At 44.6% G+C, this 23,108-nt stretch overlaps 1 protein-coding gene across 4 annotated transcripts in view; it reads left to right on the top strand.

The window, feature by feature from the left end:
- Positions 1 to 505: 505 nt before the first annotated feature.
- The window catches only part of srpk2 (SRSF protein kinase 2), a 40,024-nt gene continuing 17,421 nt past the window's right edge, over positions 506 to 23,108 (top strand). For 3 of the 4 annotated variants that reach the window (XR_011035235.1, XM_068313813.1, XM_068313815.1), the window contains exons 1-2: positions 506 to 560; positions 760 to 826. Coding sequence is in view for 3 of the 4 variants with exons in the window: in XM_068313813.1 (XP_068169914.1) it covers positions 545 to 560; positions 760 to 826 (83 nt within the window). In the remaining variant the exon portion in view is untranslated. Of the gene's footprint in view, positions 561 to 759; positions 827 to 13,414; positions 13,973 to 23,108 lie in introns of those variants that run through there. The other variant, XM_068313814.1, reaches the window with a different exon arrangement.

Below are 23,108 nucleotides of genomic sequence, written 5' to 3'. Positions count from 1 at the left end.
AAAGAATTTGTTCATGTCACCATTTTTGTGAAATTGCATGAATTCTCCATTGGATAAGAGCCTGACATTTGTCTCCAAATCATATTTGAGTAGGTTCCGTCCACTGTGAATGTGGATCTGGGTCAGAAAGAGAAAAATAAAATTAAGAAAAGAAAGAAAAGGGAATAAAAACACATCAATGCATTAAAAGTAAAAAAAGAATTCCGTCCTCTCACTACTCCTCAATTAGATCTAAGAAAATGTTCAACTAATTATCCAAAATTTATATACAACACATGTTTTCATCTAAATTAAAAGTTTATGCATAATATTATTTTAATTATTTGAGAATTGTTTAGATATTTTCTCTGGTATAATGGCAAAACGTGCTTCTTTCTGCTCTTACTCGATTTCTGTTTTCGTTGAAGTTTAAAATCCACGCGATTCCCGCCTCAGACGGCAGAGGGCGCCGTTCCGCCTGTCGTTGGAGGTGAGGGTCCGTGAACGAGAGAAAGAGATCCGGGCAGTTGTCGAGCTGCTCCTGCTGTGGGGACGAGGCGGAACCATGAGCTCCAGGAAAGGTTCGTATCCCGGCAGCCGGAGTGCGCCTCACCTCCCGCGGCTCTATTTAACGCGGGAGGTGGCGGATGTGTAGGAAGCCTACCGGGGGGCATGCCAGCCCAGCCTGATGATGTGTGTTCTCTCCCACCCCTCCCACCCCAACACCCTCACCCCGGACGTCGTTAATGCCCATGGATGAACGGAACCCCGCCTCGGCAGTGATGGCCATCCAGGCGAGGAAGAGGAGGCCGAAGGGGAAGAAGGACAGAGCGGGTCACAATCGGAGGTAAGCGGTGTGTCGGGGGGCGGAGGAAGGCTTGGTGGTGGTGGTGGGGGGGTTGTTTGACGTGGGTCGGGTCGGTGGATGCCCGTGCGCCTCGGCGGTGCGCGCAGACGCGTCATCACACGCTGTCAGATGCGCAGAGTGGGAAGTTGTTATTTTGCGCCACTTGACAACATTTTGCATCCACACTTGCCCCCCCCCCTCCTCATTGGTGTTGGACTGGAGGGCTTTAAATAATTTCGCGCTATTGCCCCGCTTTGACAATTTGCCCCTCACATGGCGCTTTGATGACGTCACTTTGCCGTCATTTGTCGGAGCATCAGTCCTGCAGGGAAGATGCGCTGCTGCTGCTGCTGCTGCTGCTGCGTGTGGATTGGAGTGGAGTCCCTCCATGGCGTGATCCGATTGGGTCCACGTCACCCCCCACAGCCGGACAAGTCATCAATTAGGTGGTGCCAACAGCCCAGGGGGCTGCTGGGAAATACCCGCACATCAGATCACCAGTCATAAAGTTAGGCTCTCATCATTCCACCTGGTATCAGCGATATCCAAAAGGAAATAAATCCAGAGATTGGTTTCATGTAGTGAACCTGACCTTTTTCCCCAGTGCATGCTGGGATATACACAGCAGGACTTAACTCCGATCAGGATTAGACATCCTGATCAGACACCTTCACTTCAAGTTGGCTCCTGCAACCCCCGTGACCCTCGAAAGCGGGAGAAGCGGACGTTTAATTCCTTGCAGTTCAGATTTTCCATCTATTAATTCATTCCTTTTTTGAAATGCTTATCTAGGTCAGGGTCATAGTGGAATCAACACACACACACACACACACACACACACACACACACACACACACACACACACACACACATACACACATCCTATCAGCTGCTTCATCAAATCCCTTCCAGGGATGATGCTTCGATCATATTATTGATCCACACTGATGTCGTTGATCAGGACAGTCTCAGACCAGAGGTTAACATGTTTGCTTCTGATCCACTTGAGGAATCGGATCATTGGTGCAGGTGACGGATCGTTGTCTCCATGGCGTTGGAGTTTAAATAACTTTAATACCGAGCTGAATGTGTTTGCGGGCGTGAAGTTACGGTCATCCAGAAACAACACTTCAAAGTCTTTTCTGTCTTTTGTCACGTCGCTGCGCGTCCTGATCAATCGTGAACCGCTGTAAGGCCATGTCACCGAAGTAAACAGACCTGAATGATGACTTGTGAGCAGAGTCGTTGTCTCCTTAAATAACCACTGTGGAGGGTGTAGGTGGAGATGTGTGGTGTTTGTGGGTGGAGGAGTGGAGAAATTCTCTTTCTGTCATCCAACTCTTCCTTTCCTGCTCTCTCTTTATCTGTACTGGTGCATTTCTCTTAGCCTGTCTCGCTGATCTACAGACTGGCATTGTCAGGTACATAGTAAGTGTGTTTGCTCATCAGTTGTAGTAGGAACCGTTGCCATAGCAACAGTTTTACTAAAAAAATTTGTCGTCATTTGGTCCATCGTTTTTGCACGGGAATTTCATGGATAGAATGCCCGTGGACAGGAAACTATACAGATGTGCGCGACAATATTCGACTATTCTCCTGCAGTTCCGGTTCCTGCCACAACGCACAGGGGGCAGCACCATTGCGTTCCTGCAGGTCCAACACTCGTCTACCCCTCTTGTTACATCCCGCTTCAAAGCGGTGATGTATTGTAATTATCAGTGTTTGTGTGTTCGTCCGTCCGTTCGTTCGGTTGTTCGTTTATTTGTCCGTTCCTCCGTCCGTCCGTCCATTTGTATGTCCACCAAATATCTTTGTAACAGCTGCTGATAGAAAGATGAAACAAAAAGCACATGACTCGGGCGGCAAAGGGGATGAAAATGAGATTGTGACCTTGACCTTGAGAAAACTAGGTCAAGGTCAAATATGAACTTTTATACACTCAGGAACCGCATAAGAAAGACGAGGGAGATGGCCAGTGTGAGTAAGACCATAGATCAAAGCTAGTGCTTCCATCTATGGTTATATAGTCAAAGCACTAGTTGACCTATGCAAGTAGGTGAGGGTAAAATTTTGAATTCAGGGGTGTTGCGGGATGTTGCAGTCTGTGACTGCCTTGGTTCTAGTTGTTTGTTTTTGTGTAGTGGTTCTGATTTGCTGACAGAACACTGTAGATGGAACACTATGTATGGAATGCTATGGGTAGAACTCTATAAGAACACTATCTATAGACCTCAGTGGATAGAACTCTACAAGAACACTATCTATAGACCTCAGTGGATAGAACTCTACAAGAACACTATCTATAGACCTCAGTGGATAGAACTCTACAAGAACACTATCTATAGACCTCAGCGGATAGAACTCTACAAGAACACTATCTATTGACCTCAGTGGATAGAACTCTACATAGATAGAACACTATGGATAGAGTTGTACAGACAGGACACTATAGATAGAGCTCTATAGATAGAACACTATGGATAGAACACAGGATAGCCTTAATTGGATAGAACACTATTGATAAAACAATATATATAGACCTCTATAGATTGGACACTACAGATAGAAGACTATGGATTATAACACTGTGGATTGAGCACTATGGATAGAACATTACGTGATGAAACATAACCTCAACCATATTGACACTGTCTCTATCTGGCCTATCTGCCACTCTCTCTCTGACCCTGTTCTCATCTTCCTTTGATTTCTTTTCCACCCGACCGGTCGAGGCGGATGGCCGCCCAAAAGAGTCTGGGTCCTGCCCGGAGTTTCTTCCTCATCGAGGGAGTTTTTCCCCGCCACTGTCGCTTATGCTTGCTCTGGAGGGTTCAGTTGGGCTTCTCTGTCTGTTAAAGCGCTTTGAAATGTCTGTTGCCATGATTAAGCGCTATATAAATAAAACTTGATTGATTGATTGATGTGAGCAGAACCTGAATGTGTTATGGAGTTGGGATGTTGGTGGTGAGATGTGAACAGAACCTCAACTTCAGTCTCAGATGCAGTCTTGTTCAAATTAAATTGCCTCTCCTGAATGTTAAGGCATCTCTATGATTGATTATTTCATTATCAACCAATCCTTTGATTGAAATGTTTTTTACGATGCCAGGAGAGGCTGGAAATATTTTCAAATAGTTTGTTTGTACTCAAGAATCCAAAGATCTCACTTTTTTGTTCCTCGATCTAGACCTCCTAATAATCACACCAGAGTTGTAAAAAAACCAAATCAGTTTCATTAAAACCATTCAAACAGCTGTTGATAACCAACTTGACTGAGGTCATCATTTTCTTGTCTTTGTAGAAAACCTGATTATAGTTCTTTAATACTTGTAACAAAAAAGTTTTATGGAACAGGTTCTGATGTTTTATGATATCATCCTAGAAATTAGAGCAGAGCAAAGATCCTCTCTTCCTGGAAAGTATAACTGTGATCACAGCTTTCACTCTTTAATTTGTTTTTCTTGCTTCTTCTTTGCTCTGTTTTATTGGGATTGCGCCGCCACTTAAAATAAATGGACCATCATGCCTTGGGCTGCACGTTGTCATAGAAACTCTGGCAGCATGACTCCAGTCGACCAGAGGCAATAACAACAGAGTGATTCCTTGTCACCATGATCACAAGAACAACAATGACTCAGGAGTTTTCATTCAGTGCAACTCTGCTAACTGTTAAGCATCATTCAGGAACGACTATGACCATTTGACCTGCCCTGTTAAACGTCCAAGACTTGTCATTGGCTGACTTTTGGATGTGCAGGATCTAGCAACCTGACCTTCTTGCCTGAAACGACTTGATTCTGGTGATCTAAAGCTGGCATGTATTGAATTATAAACTTAGCAGATCCCTGTGTGGCGGTTTAATTCAACCGATGTGAGAAGGTCTGGTTGCCGTGGAAGAATTTGAGGGATTCCTATCATCGGGCATCAAGCTAAGGCTAGAGTTGAGATAGAAAGACAAATTCAGACTCTGAGATGAGCTTGGTTCTAGAGGTTGCCTTAAAAATCACAGTTAGAGTATTTTGCACAAATCATGCATTCACTAAAAATGTGCCCTGTGACCTCTATAATTTAATTTAAAAAAATTTTTTTTCCTAAATAGTAATGTCGAAAGAGGGTGTCCTCAATCAAACTTAGTTTTCCTCAGAGAAAGTGTGAAACGCCAAAAAAGTATTTTGATATTTTGGTAATTCAAAAATAAGATTTCTACATCTGTGAAATGATTTGGAGCTTTTATTTCAGTTCAGCACTGGGATTAAAATGCTATTCTACCGTTGGATTGTTAAATGATGGCGGTTTGCTGTTAGGACTGTTTCATGTGGAATTTTTTAGGGGGAAGTCTGTTGGCTCCTGTTTTGTGTAGTCCAACTCATACTCAGTTTATAGAAGTAAATGTCTTGTTTCCTAATCATAAAGAAACAAATCTATTTGATTTCTGATTTTCTTTTGAATCACATGAGATACTTCCCTGCTTCAGCCGGTTTGAATTTAAATTTGAATCTCAGCGACACACTGGTGGCTGTTTTACATTTCTGGTCCTGTTAGTTGTGATTCTTTGATTCTGATGAAATGACCTACCATCACCTCCACGTCTCATGAACGTTGAAACCATCCATCAGTGAGAGAAAGGATCCCTCATCATGAATTGAGGGGTTTCTCTTGAGTGCCGAGGAGGAGGAAGTCACGGTGGACCAATCGCTGCTTCGTCACGTGATGTGAGAACGTGAGGAAGAGCCGAGAGATCCGCTCCACCGCGCTTCTACCGTCGATACTGCAGCCCGGCTGGAGGCAGCCGACGGCAGGCGAGCATGTGAGGTGCATGTAGAGGGTGAGAGGGTGGTGAAAAGAGAGTTTGCGTCTGGTGTCTGGCCAACCAGTAGCAACAGAAAATGCTGCGATGGAGAGAAAATGGTGAAAACCGCTGTGTAGGACACGAGAAGGAAGACGTGAATGTCAATGAGGAGGGTGTAGAATCAGGTCGGAGCGCTCCAGATCTCCTTTAACGCCCCGGTATTTACCCAATCAGTATCTTTGTTGTTTCAGTTAAAGACTGTGAAGGAGCCGTCCACGCCCTATCGTCTGTCACGTCACCAGTTTGAGGTGAAGCCATTTCTTATCAACCTGCAGCACCATTGAGCAGAATGTGGTTATTTTTTTTCCAGAATCCTCCCTCTGTGACTGCTCCTCGTTATTTTAATACTTTCCCAAATGTCTGCTCATCTCTTTATCAGCAGAATGTGAAGAAACAACACCGTCAAGTTTAAGTCAAAGACATTTTTGTTTTATGTACTGATGTTAGCATTCATGCTTTGTCTGTTAACATCAGCTGCATACATACATACATGCATTTCTGTCTTGTGCAGAGCATCATTTTTTAGTCCAGTCCAACCCATTGACTTCGTGAAGACCAGGCTACTTTTACCGCCATACTTTTCCTCTGTTTCCTCAATGCTAACGGGTGTCAACCTGGTACATTGCCTCCTGAAGTTCATCACCGACTCCTTAGTCTTTGCGGGGTTCAGTTGGAGGTGGCGTGGTCGGAACCCTTCCACACATCTTTTCGACTTCCTGTCCCCTGCAGGTGGCAGGTCTTTCAGCAGTATCTGAAGTCTGAGGTGTAGAGTGTGACCGCAAATGGACATAGATTGTCCCCTGAGGGACCCCCACCCTCAGCACAGCGTCTGAGACTCTCTGCAGCCTGGTGGCGGACCCTGAGGTCATCCAGTCCACTTCCTGCTGATGAGGGGAGATGATGGCGTCTTCCACTCCATTGTGAGGCTGCTAGGAACACTGTAAGGTGTTCAGTGATGGACACTTTACACAGTGTCCACTCAAAGTAATTGATGGATTACAAGAGAACTTATTGTCCCAAACAAGAAACTATTGAATTTTCTGGAGTAGAAATAAAGCGGTGTATGCATAGTTTTTGTCAACTTTTCTTGTAAACCTTTAAATTCTTGTTCCCTTGGTGAAATAATCTAATCGGAGCCAGAAATGTAATGTTTGGATGAATGGACCCTTTGGAGTATTCAACCAACCTTGGGGTCGCATCGGGGTCTTTGAAAGGTCTAGAGTTGAGATTGTATCTCAAGTACAAGATAAGATATCCAAGGATAAAGAACGGAGTCTTACACATTGGAGAAATCTTTGTACTCAACCCATCATTTAGTTTAGATCTTTCTAAATAATCATTATAACACACTACCTGACACACTTCAGCTGCTTCCTGTGTGGTGTTTGAGTGGGAGTTATTTCCTCTCTGGATGTCAAAGTGCAAATATTAATGCTGAGTGGCTAATTTAACATTCCACAGAAGTAGGCTACTCTAGAAGGTGTTAAAGTGGGAAGCTCACCTTTCAGCAGTCATTAGTGAAGCATGCAGGGCTGAAGTCGACTGGTTGACACGTCTAAAGCTCCTGAAATCTTCTTGTCTGCTGCTTTAGGGTCTGACTGGGGGGCGGGGGGGCGTTGGTCTGATAAAGGCTTAGCTCGAAGTTTGTCCCATAAGAACACTTGAAGGGTTTACCTTTCCTTTTCCCTGGATGTTGGCCTTGATGGTTGGGTTGATTCTACCAAATGTGAAGGAAGAACAGGAGTGAATTAAAAGGACGGTCCAAAGTGGTCCGCATTGGTTTATTGAGAGACCATCCAGGATTTGTTAATCCCACCCTCTGGTTCTGAAGCACTTCAGTTGCATTCTGGGGTGGCATCGTGGATGGAGGAAAGGAGGACTTTTTAAATGGACATGATATCTGTGAGGGCAGGGAGGGTGAACACCACATCATCCACCCTCCAGCGACGCCTTCTGGCCAATCAGTTCTTGAATTAATTTCTATCTTTTACTGAACTGTCTCAGTTTTTAGTCTTGTTGAAGTTGATATCTTTGAGCCAGCTAAAGAAATACAGCAGAAATAAAAATGACTTTAAACCCATATCCTGCTGGTGATTTGAGATTTTCTCTTGAGCTGAAACAAATACCCAAACCTGAATTTAGACCCAGTTCACCAGTGACTCTTTAAAAATAATCTGGATCTTCTTGAAACTCTTTAGTGTTTATTTAATGGCGTTTGCATTGAGTACATTAACACCATTGATTTAATGTAATTGCCGCCTTTAGAAAAAATTACACACATACACACACAAACACAAACACAAGAGGAAAATGATGCAGAAGTTTAATGTAATATAAATGGGCATTAAGCCTGAGATGAGATACCAACATGCTGCTCATGTCATTAGCACGTTCTTCATCACACATTTAAGAATTTGCCTCCATTGGCTCATCAATTATCACAGATATTAAGATGAATGCAGATGCGGGTACAACAGGACAGGATCGATACTCATCTCAGTGCTATTGGATTGCTTGTGTCGGCTCTAATTGCTGCAGCTCACACTTGAAGTCTAGCCATAAGGTATTTGTGTGTCTCAGCACACTAACCCAGATCTCTGGAGATGGTGTGTGTTCTTTGTGTGTGTGTGTGTGTGTGTGTCCTCAAACTCCAATCGTCAGCGCTGCCGCCACTGTAAACACAGAGGATCTGGCTTTGATGAACGGTCTGGTGTCCTCCTTTCGCTGCATCTTGAAAAAATGTGTTTTGGACACAAGCATCTGAAAACTTTGTGAACATGTAGGGTTTTTTTTAGTAAGAACAAAATAGAGGAAATATCTCAGCAAAGCAAAAGGAGGCTTCCAAAAAAAGAGTTAAAAATAAAAAATTCTGTCACTCCAGTTGATTTCCTGTGTATGAGAAAGATGTAGGCTCATTTATTCTCCCTATATACTGTATATATGTTGGCATCGGTATGTCCACTAGAGGGCAGTGAGAGTCGAGCGTATTGATGATAAGTAAAGTTAATAATACAATAATAAATAATATAATGACAAATATAATTTCACCGAGGGTATTATGAAAGTGCTCTTCTTTTTTTATTATTTTTCTTCTTCTTCTTCTTCTTCTTCTTCTTCTTCTTATTATTATTATTATTATTATTATTATTATTATTATTATTATAATTATTATAATGATGATAATAAAAAGTAGCATCTGAACAGTCTGTCAGAAGTATCTTCTTCATTTTACATTTGATGAATGTCTTGCTTGTGCCTACACTACCCCCAGTGGATCCTGGTGGTACTGCAGGGTTTGTTCACAAGGCAGTCAGAGACTGCAACATCCCGCGACTTAGCCTGACCTACTTTCAGGGTAGGTCAGGGTACCCTGAAAGTAGTACCTGACTAGTGCATAGCTTTGACCTTTCAGGGTTGGCCAAAGTTGCACTGGCCTTGACCATAGATCAATGCTAGTGCATAGGTAGATCAAACCTGGTGCTTTTGATGGTTTTACACTGGCCTTCTCCCTTGTCTTTCTATCTTATCTGGTTCCTGAGTGTACAAAAGTTGAAATTTTACCATGACCCTGTTTTCTCAAGGTCATCATCTCATTTTCACCCCATTTGCCGCCCGTGTAATGTGCTTTTTGTTTCATCTTTCTATCAGCAACGTTTGCGTAGATATTTGGTGTACAAATGAATGGACAAACAGACGGACGGACGAACACGCATCGGCGCTTTGAAGCGGGATGTAATAAGCCCAAGGATACTTCCGTTTTAGAATTTAGCATCAATTAACCTTGAACTGCTACTAAAGAAAGAACTTTTTCAGAGTATCAATAAAGACTTTATTCCATGTTCATCTAAAAACTAAAGACAACAGGGTCAACATAATCCTCAGACTATGGTACAGATCTTGTCATTCATTGGCTGCTCCCAGCTCTTGGAGTGTTGGTCCAGTGTCCATGGATGTTGTGTAAGGGTCCTTACCAGGCCTAATAAGGCCAGATAAGATCAGATGAAATGTGTTACTGAGCCAAAATTATACAGCATATGAGGAAAATGATCTCTCTGTTTATCTGTTTGAAGAAAACTGCTGATGTTCACACCTCCCTGCGGCTTCCTATCCCATCATGAAAGCCTTGAAAGAAGTGGAGTGTGTTCTGAACAGGTTGACATTTAGGAGTGTGAGTCTCATTATGTCCAGTAGAGGGCAGCCGTGTTCTACATTTATACTGATAGAGGCTTCTCTATCTCCACTGATCAGCTACATATGATCATTGATCAACCAGTCATTCGGAGTCTGCCTTCCATTCATGATGAGAAATTATTTAATTAATGTGGAGCAACTGATTCAGTACTCTGTGACTTGACAGAAGGTCAAAGGTCACTGCATGTAGCACTAGCGTCGCTGTAATGACTGTAACCTAAAAAACTGTCCATATAGTTGACCTCTGACATCAGTTCTGACATCCTTTAGGTACCAAAAGCACCAAAAGTAATTTAATTTGTAACAGTCTGACCTTGTATGTGTCCTTTCAGGGAAGGTAAAGGGAAGGTAAATATTTCCTGATTTCAGACATGAGGCTTTGCTGGGTTTGTTTTTTTGTCATGTATTCCATTTTTTTAAAGACATCATTTTTTAAAGACGGACATGATCAAAATCACAATTTCAGGATGTCGCTTTAGTCTGTCAGGTCAGGAAACTGAAGTCAGAACCAGGTCCGACATTGGGGGAAATGGAAAATGATGTTTTATAGCGTTAAGACATAAACATGACTCGAGTACTTTTCCTTTGATTGCAGCAGTTAACACAAATTTGACTGAACCCTGTGTCCGATTTTGCACAAAGCATTATGACGCATCTGCAAATTTTACCAGTTGTCCTGGTTTCTTGTGTGTTTGGTTAACAATACGTTGTTGGGCTGTGATGTCATCTCTGTGTAAAAAAGATGGGATTATTATTAAAGTTTTTAGAATCTGTTAGTGCGCTTGCAACATAAAACAAATTCATCCTCTAATTTTCCTGTAGAAGACATTATCACAATCGTCTGGTCTGCATCTGCTTATCCATCTTGCAGGTCACATGTCTGCTGGATCCTATCCCAGCTGCCTAAAGGCAAAAGGCAGGGTACACCCCGGATAAAACACCAACATCCTACATCATTGATCTATAATTTATATTTAGTGCCCATATTAATTCTTCTATGTGAGTAGATGGTGCTACATATGGGAGTCTGTTGAGGCAGACCCGAGGCTGTCAGCATGTTCATCTGGGCCTGAAGGTTCTGAATGCGTTTGCGTGTCATTTTCTATATGTCCTCTTGGGGGCAGTGTTTTCTCAGCAGACGTGAACCACAAGGCTGCTGACACAAAGGGCAGCGTCACCGTTGAAGCTGCAGCATCTTCCATATAATCCATTGTGTGAGCATTCGTCTACATGTCTGCATGATGGTGCCTCATCCTCTGTGGTGTCTAGTGTGTGTGTTTGTCCTCGAGCGTGTTGCAGTGTGTGTGTGTGTGTTTGCATGCATAAACCCCTTTTCTCTACCCGGCATCAACCAGGCAGTGAGGAGAAGTAGGCCGCTTAAAGATAGCTCCCGGCAGCCTCAATTCCAGCTCCCAAAATATATCTGCTCATGAGAGTCATCATCTCTCCCCCTCCCCCTCTGCCATATTCTTCTTCTCCTCAAGAAATTAGAACACCTTTGAATTTGCAAATTTATAGCTTCGTTTAATTTCCTCAGATATGGACGTGTGCGCATGTTTTATTTTGCGACATCATCAGAGCATCCATCAAACTCAGGATGTATTCTGACTAAATAAAGACCATGACCACCGAAAGGGTCATTAATAGAAACCAGTAGAGGGCAGTAAGATGCCAATGTAGCATCTAATCTGCCTCAGTAGAAGAAGTTGGAACAAATGCTTCAATAACAAAAACAATCCCAAAAATATCAGTATCGTGCTTTTTTTTTTTCAAATGAAGAATTACTGTTGCTACTGCTAGAAAAATGCTAAGATAATACAAAATCTTTGACTTTTGACCTTTTAGCTGCAAATTCAACAAATTGTCTTTGTTTAGTTTCAAACCAAAATGCATCCACAGTGTTGCTATGATGTTACTGACGGCTAATTTACCCCCTTCCATCGTGAAAGTTTATGGGTACGATAAAAACCGAGGTATGAACCTCGGCTACTGTTTGCAATTTTGGTTTTGACTCTTCATTGCCCTCTTGTGGATGGAGTACAAATGAGCCGTTAATGAGCTCAAACGTAAGAGGATGTTGGAATACTGAAAATACGCGACGTTTCTATTTTCATGCAGAGAAACGGAAGCCATTATGAAGAGTGATTTTACTCAGATAATTCTTTCTTCAAACATCTCAAATTGGATGAATTTGTGCACGTGCATGACAATACGGTAGATTAGCACGTGATTTTTTTTTTCTTCCTGCTTTGCATCCAGGGTGTGCAGAGATAGACTCTGGTCCCCTCCCCCACCTCTTCTGACCCAAAAAAATCTGGACATGAAAAACGAATAAATAAAGTGTGGAGTGCTCCCTCTCATGTGAGCGCCGTGTTCCTCCTGCTGGATGGATGTACTTTACCCCCCGTTGGCCCACATCCACAGAGAATGAGGACAATAGTTTGGCTCAGAGACATGCATCCTAATGTAGAGCTTTTATGTGGGGAAAGTGGAACCGAGATTGCAGAGAAAGGAGATCACTGTGTTCTGTTTCACATGTGCCTGCCGGCCTTCACATACACTTTGTTCATTTTATTAAGGTTGAACCTGCAGCAGGTGATGTTGATCAGCTGAAATCCGACTTAACAGAGCAATTGTCAATATTACTGCAAATCGTTGTTAGTGGGATTCTGCTTTGATGGTATAATTTATGATTTTAAAGAGAGGAAGGGGGTAAAAGAAAAATCCCCTTTGATCTAAATTCAGTTAAGAATTTGATGATGATGATGAATTTTCCCTTTGCACATTCCCCACCCTGTACATGGTAATCAGTTAGTAGTTTATTGGTAACTATCAGTTGAAAATTTCCAAAAATCTGCCCTTTTATTCTTACCCACTCCTTCCTCCTTCCCGTTCATCAACATCTGTCAGGACATTTTCAATAATTCTGCTAAAAGATGCTGGTAAAAACTTAAATTCATTAATTGGAGACTTTTGCTTTATCTGTTTTAACTTAAAGGCTCTGTGCTCTTCAGACAAAACATTCAGGTTCTGTTAGTCCCCCCCCCCCTGGAGTCAGCCACATTAACCTCAGGTTGCCCCTACAACCCCCACTGTGCATTTGAACATACCACCACACACTAATATCGAGGTCAGACCGACTCTCCCCATCGTGGCGACGCCCTCTGGCTGCTCACTCACGGAGAAGATGACCCATCTGCCCGGAGATGGCGAGAAACGGAGACGGACGTGGATGAGACGCGCGTGGAAACGGCCTCCAACAAAGACTTGAGGTGGAAGCGGGGCTGAGAGGATGCTGGGTAGAGGGGAGGGGGGGGTGGAGGGGGGGGCGAGGCACCGTTGCCCTGGGTTACAGGATGTCGTAATAAGGCAAGTGGAAGAGAGAGAGAGTGACAGAGAGAGGGAGACCAAATCAGAAAGGGGAAGGGGGAGGAGACTGCACCTCAAGGGGAAAGGCATTCGTTTTCCCGCTGCCGGGACGAGCGGACACCCCTCCGCCTGCGCGGAAAGTGGTACGTCCCAACTCGCTCTGGGCTCTGTTGTTGTGCAGAGCCGCAGAAGGCCTGAGAGACGGACAGGCTGCAGGGGGGCCCGAGCAGGCAGACGGCTGATAGACTCATCACCCAGCCCGAACAGCTACACCACTGACCGGGCGAAGGGCAGAGGAGGACGGGCAGGAGTGTCGGTCAACGCAGGTGGGGGGGGGGGAAGCGTAAGCCAGGAAAGGTGAAGAGGCGAGGGAAGGAGACATGAGGAGGGGCGCCTGACTGACATTGGCGGCATCCGCCTCACACACCCATCCAGCCGCGGATCTTTCTTATCTCCTCCGCCGGAGCCTTGTCCTCCATCCTTCCTTCTCCTCTGAGCGGGAGGACAAGAGAGAGGAGGAGGACGAGGGAGGGGGTGGTGGGGGGGGGGGGGGAGAGAGAGGAAGTAACCCTCTCCTCTCCAGACACACAGGAGAGGGGGAGGAAGGGTAAAGGGAACAAGAAGGGGGAGCATTCCGTTCCGTTTCGCCGTCTCCTCTCTCTGGTCCCTCGGCCAGCGAGCGGCTAACAGGCACTGCTCATGTCCGTGAACTCCGAGAAATCCTCGTCCCCCGAAAGGTAAGACCTCTCCCCGTCCGTCGTCCCGTCCTCCCGTGTCCGTACTGGTGTGTCCGTGTCCTCGTCTGTTGTCCTCAGCGCCTCCATTTGTCTCTCCTCTCGTTGCCTTCAAAACGTCGCTAAGCTAATCTTGCTAACGTTGACATTAAAAACACGCTCCAGACAAAAAAAAATGGAACGAGGCCGAGCTGCTGCTGACACACACACACACACACACACACACACACACACACACACACACACACACACACACACACACACACACACACACACACACACACACACACACACACACACACACACACACACACACACACACACACACACACAGGATCTCCTTTTATTGCTTTCAGGATCTTTTTTTTAAATTTTTTTATTATGGCCTGAATACTTTTATTTAAAAAAACAAAACGTGTGTTTTTTGTTCAGGTTTATTTTTATCCATCTTTCAGCACGATGACACAAAAACTGCTGGACGGATTGTTAAAAGGTGAAGTTAACCAGGTGGAAGAGAAGAACCCGTTCAGATTTTATGTGGATCCACATAAAAGATGTGGGGGGTTTTTTCCACGGATGTTGTGTGTGTGTGTGTGTGAACACACACTGGCTTAACCAGAGGAGTTTGCCTCCATCTAAGTGAAATGAACATCTGTCACTTCTCTCTAATGTGACATCATCACCATAATCTGATTACACCGGCTCACTATTTGTGGTTATCACCTAGGAAACGGGTCGGTTTGTATCTGCAGTTCAGAAGTTCCTGAACATTAGGAGGCCTGTGGGTTAAAATCCTCTCCGGTCGGGCCTTCAGCGTGGACGACGCCTGCATGCCCGGGCCCACGTTCCAAACGTGGAAGGAGCTGGAGGGCGAGGAGCAGACAGACGGGATGACTCAGGTAGACGCCGATGCCTTGCCAAGTAGGATCAGGCAGAGCCGCTGACTTCCAGGTCCTGGCCCCACATTGGCGCGCTCAGACACAACGCAGTGGGCGCACGGATCGGAAGAAGTAAATGGTCGCTAAAAATATCGTGCATCATGTTGTGGGCAGTCGGGCACAGCAGACAGCGTCGTTATATTGGCGGGTTTGGATGGTTTCATTTGGAGAAACGTGGTCCTTGAATGCCATCCTACATTTACCCGATCGCAGACGTAAATATATCCGTGTTATCTGGCAGCTCCAGCGGCGGGAGGCAGGAGCGTTTCGTCACCCCAGCTTGGTTTTTCCTTTCCTCTGTTGTTTGGGTCACAGTCGTCCGCCTGTAATTAAGAATAATGCTGCAGAACGTCGCTGTGTGCCAGATGACAACACTCACACAGCCTCTTCAACGGCTGCAGCGGCTCGTGTGACAACAGCAACAATGCAGCCGCCTGTCCCCCCCCCCCCACCCACCCCCTCTCAGCTTTGGCCTGTCTGGGAGAAGCTTAGCAGTGGTTGGAGCGACTAGTCCAGAGGTTTTTAATGTTTAAATAATAACCAGTGTGAGCCTCAGGATGGAGCTGGAAGCAGAGCTCCAAGGACGTGAAGGCAGCGCCGTCTTTTATATAAAGAAGTGTATCATTATAAAACTCACTGGTGTGAGTTTGCAGAATGACAGACATGGTTTTCCACTGCGGCTCAACCAGAGGCCTGGAGTGTGTGTTGCTGGGGGTGAATATGTGTGTGTGTGTGTGTGTGTGTGGGGTCCCTTTTTGTTGCGGTTTTAAGACGACAGAAGAAGAAATGAGGTTGATGGTTGTGATTGACTTCATTGTGGACCTGGTTTCATCATCAGGAAATCCTAGTGTGTAACACAATCGATACACAGTGCGTTCTCGTGCATCAACGCTCGCAACTTCAACTCATCGCGGATTTTTGGTCGACAGTCACGTGATACCGTAAGCGCATTCTATTGGCTGACGGCATCCGGAATGTGCGCTACGTTCCGTAAGTCTTGGACTTCCGTGAGACACAAAAGTGCTTTAAACAGTAGAGTGTGGGAAAAGGTAATACAGATAGAAGGTGTTTTAATATCAGTACGGGGGAGGGTTCGTAAACGTTTAAATTACCGTAAATAATAAGATAGTTTGTTGCTTTATCTCGGAATTCGTTAATCGCGTGTGGTTCCTGGAACGCGTTAACCACGAGGAACCAGGGCGCGCCGTATACTGACGAATGAAATGACGAATCATCAAGCATGAATTGACATTTATGATGTAAAGAAAAAAAAGAAAAAAAACAGGACTGTGACAGACTTTTGGATACCAAAGTAAATTTTAGGGACTTGCAGGAATTTTCATGATCAAATATTTTACAAACTTTTACAAACTCACACCGTTGCAGCGTCCAGCAGTCGCCTCCTCAACTGGATGTGATGAAAACCTTAGATCAAAAATACAACGCTTACGACACCCCCTAAATGCCTGGGTCTGATCTGAATCTTCACCAGAAGTCTTGCCCCCCCCCCCCCCCGGCCCCTTCATATCCCAACTTTTCACTACAGTTTCATGGAGACTGACAGTGTTTGCGTGATTCTTCTGATTTTATTTGCATCTATAAGCTGTCTCTGTGTTTAGGAACACATTGGCATAATTCTTTTCGGTCTACACAATCTAGGTCAGTAAATTAGGTAATGTGTTTGTGTGTGTGTGTTGGACTCAAAGGATGGATGGATTTGGGCCTGAAGACAGGAAGAAGCAGCGCTGTGACAAATTCTTGGAGCTGAGGAAGACGATCCCTGTTGTGTAACCTGGTGCTTGAGATGCAGCTGCGACGGAGACGGATGGAGGATGACGACTGTGTGCGATTGTTTAAGAAATATTCTGGCATCTGTGCAGCGTGTTAAAATATTTTTTCTGTAGGTTTGGGCCGTAATGGTGGCCGTGTGGTATTGTATTTTATTTTTTTAAAGAGACTTTCTCAAAGGATTAAAACATAAAATGGAGCAAATCATCACTTAAATGTCAAAAGGTTTAGCAGCAAAGCTGGGAGAAAGGAGCAATGCTATGTTCGGTAAACATCGCGTCTTTGAACGTCTCACCTTCATCTCTGTGCTTATGTTTGAATAAGTGCGGCGCTTAAGGGAGCTGTCAAACGTTGCTCCCACTTCAAACGCGACAGAAGTGTTAAGGGCCTCAAATGAGCCGCTAATCCATCCCTATGCACGATGTTGTGAGCGCTGGTGGGTTTTGTGGGTTTTTTTGTACTAGGCACAATAATGAAAGTGTAGCTGGGTATCCAGGCAACAATGTGCAATCTGTACAGTAAAAAGTGTCGGGCTGACCTCTTCTGAATTCCGCAGACGGTTCTGCCCACATCTTCCCTGCCAGTTGTGAGTGCGTGTAGTGAATGCACGCCAGCGGATTCACCAAGGATGAAGGCTTCACGCTGAATTCTCTCTCACCATCGTCTGGAGCCGGACCGGAGTCTGTTTTACAGGATGGTGCAGGCTAAGCTAAAGTTAGCGTGGCATTAGCTGACTGATGCTAAATACAGTTCACCCTCGCACATTCACCCATCAACGCTCGCGACTTCACCTCATCGCAAATTTTTGGTTGGCAGTCACGTGATACCGTACACGCATTCTATTGGCTGACGGCATCCGGAAGTGCGCTCCATTCCAGTAACGAGGGATCACTGTATCTCTGAAAGCTGTGTGCAAATTAAAAAAATTTTTGGAGGACAGAACTCACAATTTAAAGATGAGGCAGTTTGAATGTAGGCACCTGCAAAAAAAATCTCGTTTGTGAAGCTAAGAATGAAAATGTTTTTGGTGTCACTGTCGAAATACGACGGCCTGATGTTGGGAGCTTCTCTGGTCCGACCCACATTGATGCACACAAACACACACACACACAGACGAGACCAGCTGCAGCGACATGGCGAGAGCTAATGGAGCGTGGCGGGGAGCTAGCTGGCTAACAAGCCCGCCTGCTCTGCCTGTCTGAGCTCCCTGGCCTCCATTATCCCCCATCAGCCTCGTCTCACGTCTGCAAACAGACAAACGCTGTGGCGTTCTCTCCCGCCACCTCCGATTTGTTCTTTTCCTCTTCATTCTGAGGCAGAGGAGCGATGCGTGAGGCCTTCTAGTGATGTGGGTTCACAGGAACACTGGGAATTTCCACGCCGCTCCATGAAGCCCTACGTGGTTAATCAGTAATAGGAATCGCTGAGTCAAACAACAAAGGAACCAGACACCTTCACGAGTGACGAACGAGACGCCCGCAGGTACCGACTGGGTCATGTGACACCGACACAGCCACCCAATCGACAGTGAGTGCATCAGTAAGGTCGTGGTGTCAGGATCGCGGGGTTAAAGGTCACGCTGTGGTATCGAAAGATGTCAGGTGTGCTCTCCGAAATCAAGGGAGGGGCTGTGGAAGTTTTTAAGTGGCGAACTGAAGAAAAGTCTGCTGTCGTTCTTATTTTAATCGTTTCAGAGCACAAAAATGAACTAATCCTTCTTCACAAAATTTCCACACAAAATGACCAGCGACTAAATTGGTGCCTTTTACTATTCAGAGATTTCTGTCTTATGCATTTCCTTCTGTTTCCATGGTTACAAGTTAACGTAACGCTAATTCTTGGAGTTGGATCTGTCTCACACATCTCAGGTACCAGACAGATACGTATACTTGTTTTTATTCTCATTCAAAGAACATGCAATAAATTATGATTGCAATTAAAAGGGATGACGCAAACAACTCCTGACGACTGGATGTTTGTTTTTCCGGTCTCTACGGACTCTTTTGTGTTTACACACACAGCATTCCAGTCTTTCCTGTGTTTCAGTCGCTCCATCTGCCCCTCGTTGCGTCGTACCTTGTCTTCCTCTCGCGTCTGCTGTTGCTTCCATTTTCCAGGTTTTTCTTTTCCTATCATGGATTCAGATGAAGTGACGTTGTCGCTTTTCATTCGTTTTATCTATTCATGCAAAAAAAAAAAAAAAACCCTACCAAACTGATTTTACTAAATCATCAATTTGAGTAGCTTTTGAAACTGAATCCAAGAAGAAGAAAAAAATTAATTCAATTTTTTTACGGCGATGCTATGGGTCGCCGTAAAAAGTTTTCGGAGAAGATGGAAGCAGGAGGAAGATGCAGGAAGAGGTGGTGGAGGAAGAATCCTGGAGAGAGGAAGAGGAGGGATTGTGCGCGGACTAGCGCAGCTTATCGGGTGATGTTAGGTCACAGGGCATCTAATCTCTACTGATGCTGCAGTGTGGAAGCAGTGGAATATTAATGGGCTGTTTTTGCATCGGATATGCACGCGTGTGGAAAGACGTGTGTGTCTGCGAACGCTTTGTGTCTCCGCCTCCGGTCCCACACAGAGACACGACCCTTCTGATCGGCACCACACGCCCAGTAGGATGATTTAAAATACCGCCCGTCGCAGATGGAGCAAGCAGCGGGTGCTGCCTTTCTGATCCATCGTGACGTCTAGTGTGTGTGTTTGCGTTGTATCAGCGGGATGGATGCTATAGTCTGTGTGTGTGTGTGTGTTCCACACATGCCAAACTCCAAGGGTTCCTTCACAGCTGGGTGTCACCGTATCATGTGACCCCTGCTGGAATCCGAATCTGGGCTGGTCTGGATTCTCCACCGCTGTTTCTGAAGCGGAGAGCGGTAGCCGCCGTGTCTGTCCGTCCGTCCGTCCGTTCGACTCGCTTCTCATGGAGGAGAACTCGAGTCAGATCGCGAAAAAGAAATGGGGTCTGGCTTTGTGTGTTCTCCGCCTTCGCCACAGGGCCCTCCGGAGAAGGTATACACGGGAACGAATAAGAGAAGTAGGGTGTTCTCGTGTCGGATGGGTGGATGTTCATCGACGAGGTAAAACTGGGAATGAGGGTTCTTGTTTTTTTGTTGGTGAGGTTTGTTGTATTTCTTCCACGCAAGACGTTGAACAAGAAATAAGAGAAGGTGAATATCAGAGCTGAAGAGGCTAAAGAGTTCTGTTATATCTGTCTTTATGTATATACAGGTAGTCCTCAACCTAAGAACAGAATTGGTTCCAAGAGGTTGTTCGTAATTCGCTATTTCATTAAATTTCAACCTATAATTGTCATTTAATGTCATTTAAATGTCATTGCTACTCTAAATACTAAAGTTCTATTCCCTCAGACTGACCAGAAACAATAACAGGACATAAAAAACAACACAGAATAAATAAAATCCTGTAGTACTATGATTCAACTGTAACGTCTTTACCTCTGATGAATTAATTTTAGCTTTGGAGGTGTATAGGATAAGCGCAGCTTTAATCCACTGAGGTTTTTCCGATGTCACTTCCTGGTCATCAAAAGTCAGACACGCCCCTTTATGTTTGATTAATCTTGATTCCATTAAGTTTCTCAGTAAACTCCACGAATAGTTAACATCAAATAGCAAAACATTCAGAGTTCAGCGTCAATAATTAATAAAACATATAATAACAGGCAGGTTGTGAGAGTTTTCTTCCAGGAAGCTTATCGTCTACATCGCTGCTCTAACTTTCAGCCTGACCTGAATCGTCTTCAGTCTCCATGTTGGTGAACGTCTCCATGAACATAAATACACCGAGGGTTCGTTTCCTGCTCAGAAGTTCACAGAGATGTGAATAAACTGTTCACTTAGTTTGAGATAAACTTGTTGAGTTAATTTGACATGATGTGAAACCTGAATCTATGAGGTGTTTATGTTACGCTGCTCGGTGGGGGTTGTGGCAGAAAGGGGAACTACAGTAGTCAGATATGGTGGCGCACGGTCGTTCGTATCTATGAATGTTTGTAAGTTGAATGTTTGTATCTTGAGGACTACCTGTATATAAAGAGTATATTGAATCTGCACTGGTCCATGAACATCTCTCCTTATTGGAGACTGATAGATCAACCTGCAGACAGGACTCAGGGCTAAACAAACGCTGTCCAATTGTGTTTTCTCTGATGTGTATTTTTTTTTGGGGGTTGTAAAATTAAAAAAAAGGCACCTAACTATTCCAAATATTTTATGTTATTGATTTTATATTAACAGTTCGTATCTACGTGAGGTCTCCTGCTGTCGTTTGCTCTGTGTTGAGTCGTGACCTCGATCGTGGCTTTCGGTTCATTTCCGTTTCTGTTTTCATTCCTGCAGCTGATGAAGTCGTGCTAGCCTTCATGCATAGTACCAGAGAGGTGGTGGTGGTGTGTGTGTGTTTGTGTTTGTGTGTGTGTGCTGACATTCTTTGTTTTGATGCAGCCAGGTGAATTTCTGAACACCGAACCTTCTCCTCATATTCAGTTTTTGTAATAAAACCATCTTTCCTCAGTGAAGCAGAAAATTAGCCTCCTGATCTTTGCTCTTTGATCGACAGATTTTTATTATATCTGTAGCTCCAAGGCACAATTCTACACATACATGCAGGATATGAGGCTATATATAGAGCTCAAGAATTACTTTAATTACTTTAAGTGGCAGTGATTAATAGAGACGATTTAGAGCCTTGCTCAGAAAACTAATAACGCCGTGTTACTTTTCAGGAGGCTTATTGGTAGCTAGCATGCTAACAGTGAAGCCCCCTGGGGGGTGCTGAGCAGCAGCCCTGCTGGTAATCAACTCAGAGTAATTATCTCTGCTGCTTGTAAAGACTGCAATGGATAAGAAAAAATAATACCTCAAGTGTGTTATAGTTACTGTGGATTCGGATATCGGGATTCAGAATATTTTTTCATCAATTTTGGCCTCGTTGAGTTTTAGGTATATTCTATTGTATTTTTTTGCTAAAAGGGTCTAAGCTGAAACGTCGTGGTGGAGCGCTTGCACAGGTCAAGGATGTAGAAAGACAGGTCCACAACCTTTTCTTGGCATTGGTTAAAAAAATGAAACAAAATTGCAGATTTACTACAAATATTTTTGACTTTGTTGGGCATGGATTTTGGAAACATTTTCTTCGGTGATGCAAAAACGACAGAACTGATTTCAACTAAACTTTATGGAGGTCAAACGTCATGGGATTCCTCAACTTTGGTTTGAGTGCCCACCGCCCGCCCTGCACAGACTAGACACACAAACACATACACACACACAGACAAGTCGTCATCACATTCACGCACACTGACAACCATAAGTAATCAATGGCAATTATTAGAATCCCAATAATTCTCCGTTCCTGCCCTTACGGTCGCGTGAAGAGCCTGTTGCTCCGTACGTTTCCTCTCCCTGTATGTCGAACGTTACATACGCGCACACGGCGCGTCGTGACGCTGCAGCGCGCTGTGACAGCGCGTGGGCGGACGTAACCTCCACAATAACAGGCTTTGTGGCCGGCTGACGTCAACGGAATGTATAAATACAGGATGCAGTGCCCTACAGAGAGGAGAGCAAAGTGCTCTGCACAATGAAAGATCCAGAAGACACAAGAATCAGCGCCTCGCAAGAGTGACCCACAAACCTCACAATGATGTCTTTTTTGTGCACAAATGAATCTTTCTTGGTGTGCATCCATGGTTTTGTGTGTCTGGACATGTGGATCTTATTGGGCGTGTGTGTGTGTGTGTGTTGACTTCACGGCCTCCAGTGTTCTGCAAATGCATGCAGCAGTATTTTCAATGCAGATTTCCATGCATGTCGCCTTAATGCTAAGCTAGCCTCCAGCTAACTGGCTGCTTGGTTTTGACTTGAAAAAAATCACGGCTTAGATTGTGTTCACTGATTCTTGATATGGTATTTCTGAATAAATCCTAATCCTAATTTCATGCAGGTATAAGAATACTTGCATGAATTTAGGAAGACAAATGTCTGTGTGAACGCAGCCACCAAAGCGGTATTTAATGATAATAGGTTTTTATGACCCAATCTGATGATGCTAACACAGCTGCTGCTAATGCTATCCTGTTATCCAGATCTAGCCCAAAATACAATGTTTCCTCTCATGTTCTGAGATCCAGATGCTAATCCAGACGACAACATGTGTTCGAAAAGGGGTTTGAGTCGACTTCTATGGAAGTTTAGCACTCACGTATGAGTGGGAACATTGGTTGGTGGCCTTGTTTGTCAAAGACGTCCACCGTTCTCACCCGACACACCAGCATCTCCTACCAAAACCTCCTGCATCTGGTTCCCATCGTTTTGTCAGGGAAACACCTGAAAAGACGATCGTCAGCCAGGTCGCACGGGGGCAGAGCGACCGTGTGACGGCGTCCC

The sequence above is a fragment of the Antennarius striatus genome, chromosome 4, assembly GCF_040054535.1.
Source record: "Antennarius striatus isolate MH-2024 chromosome 4, ASM4005453v1, whole genome shotgun sequence".
NCBI lineage: Eukaryota > Metazoa > Chordata > Actinopteri > Lophiiformes > Antennariidae > Antennarius > Antennarius striatus.
Note: the sequence above shows the minus strand (reverse complement) of the source record. Positions and strands in the feature narration are given on the sequence as shown.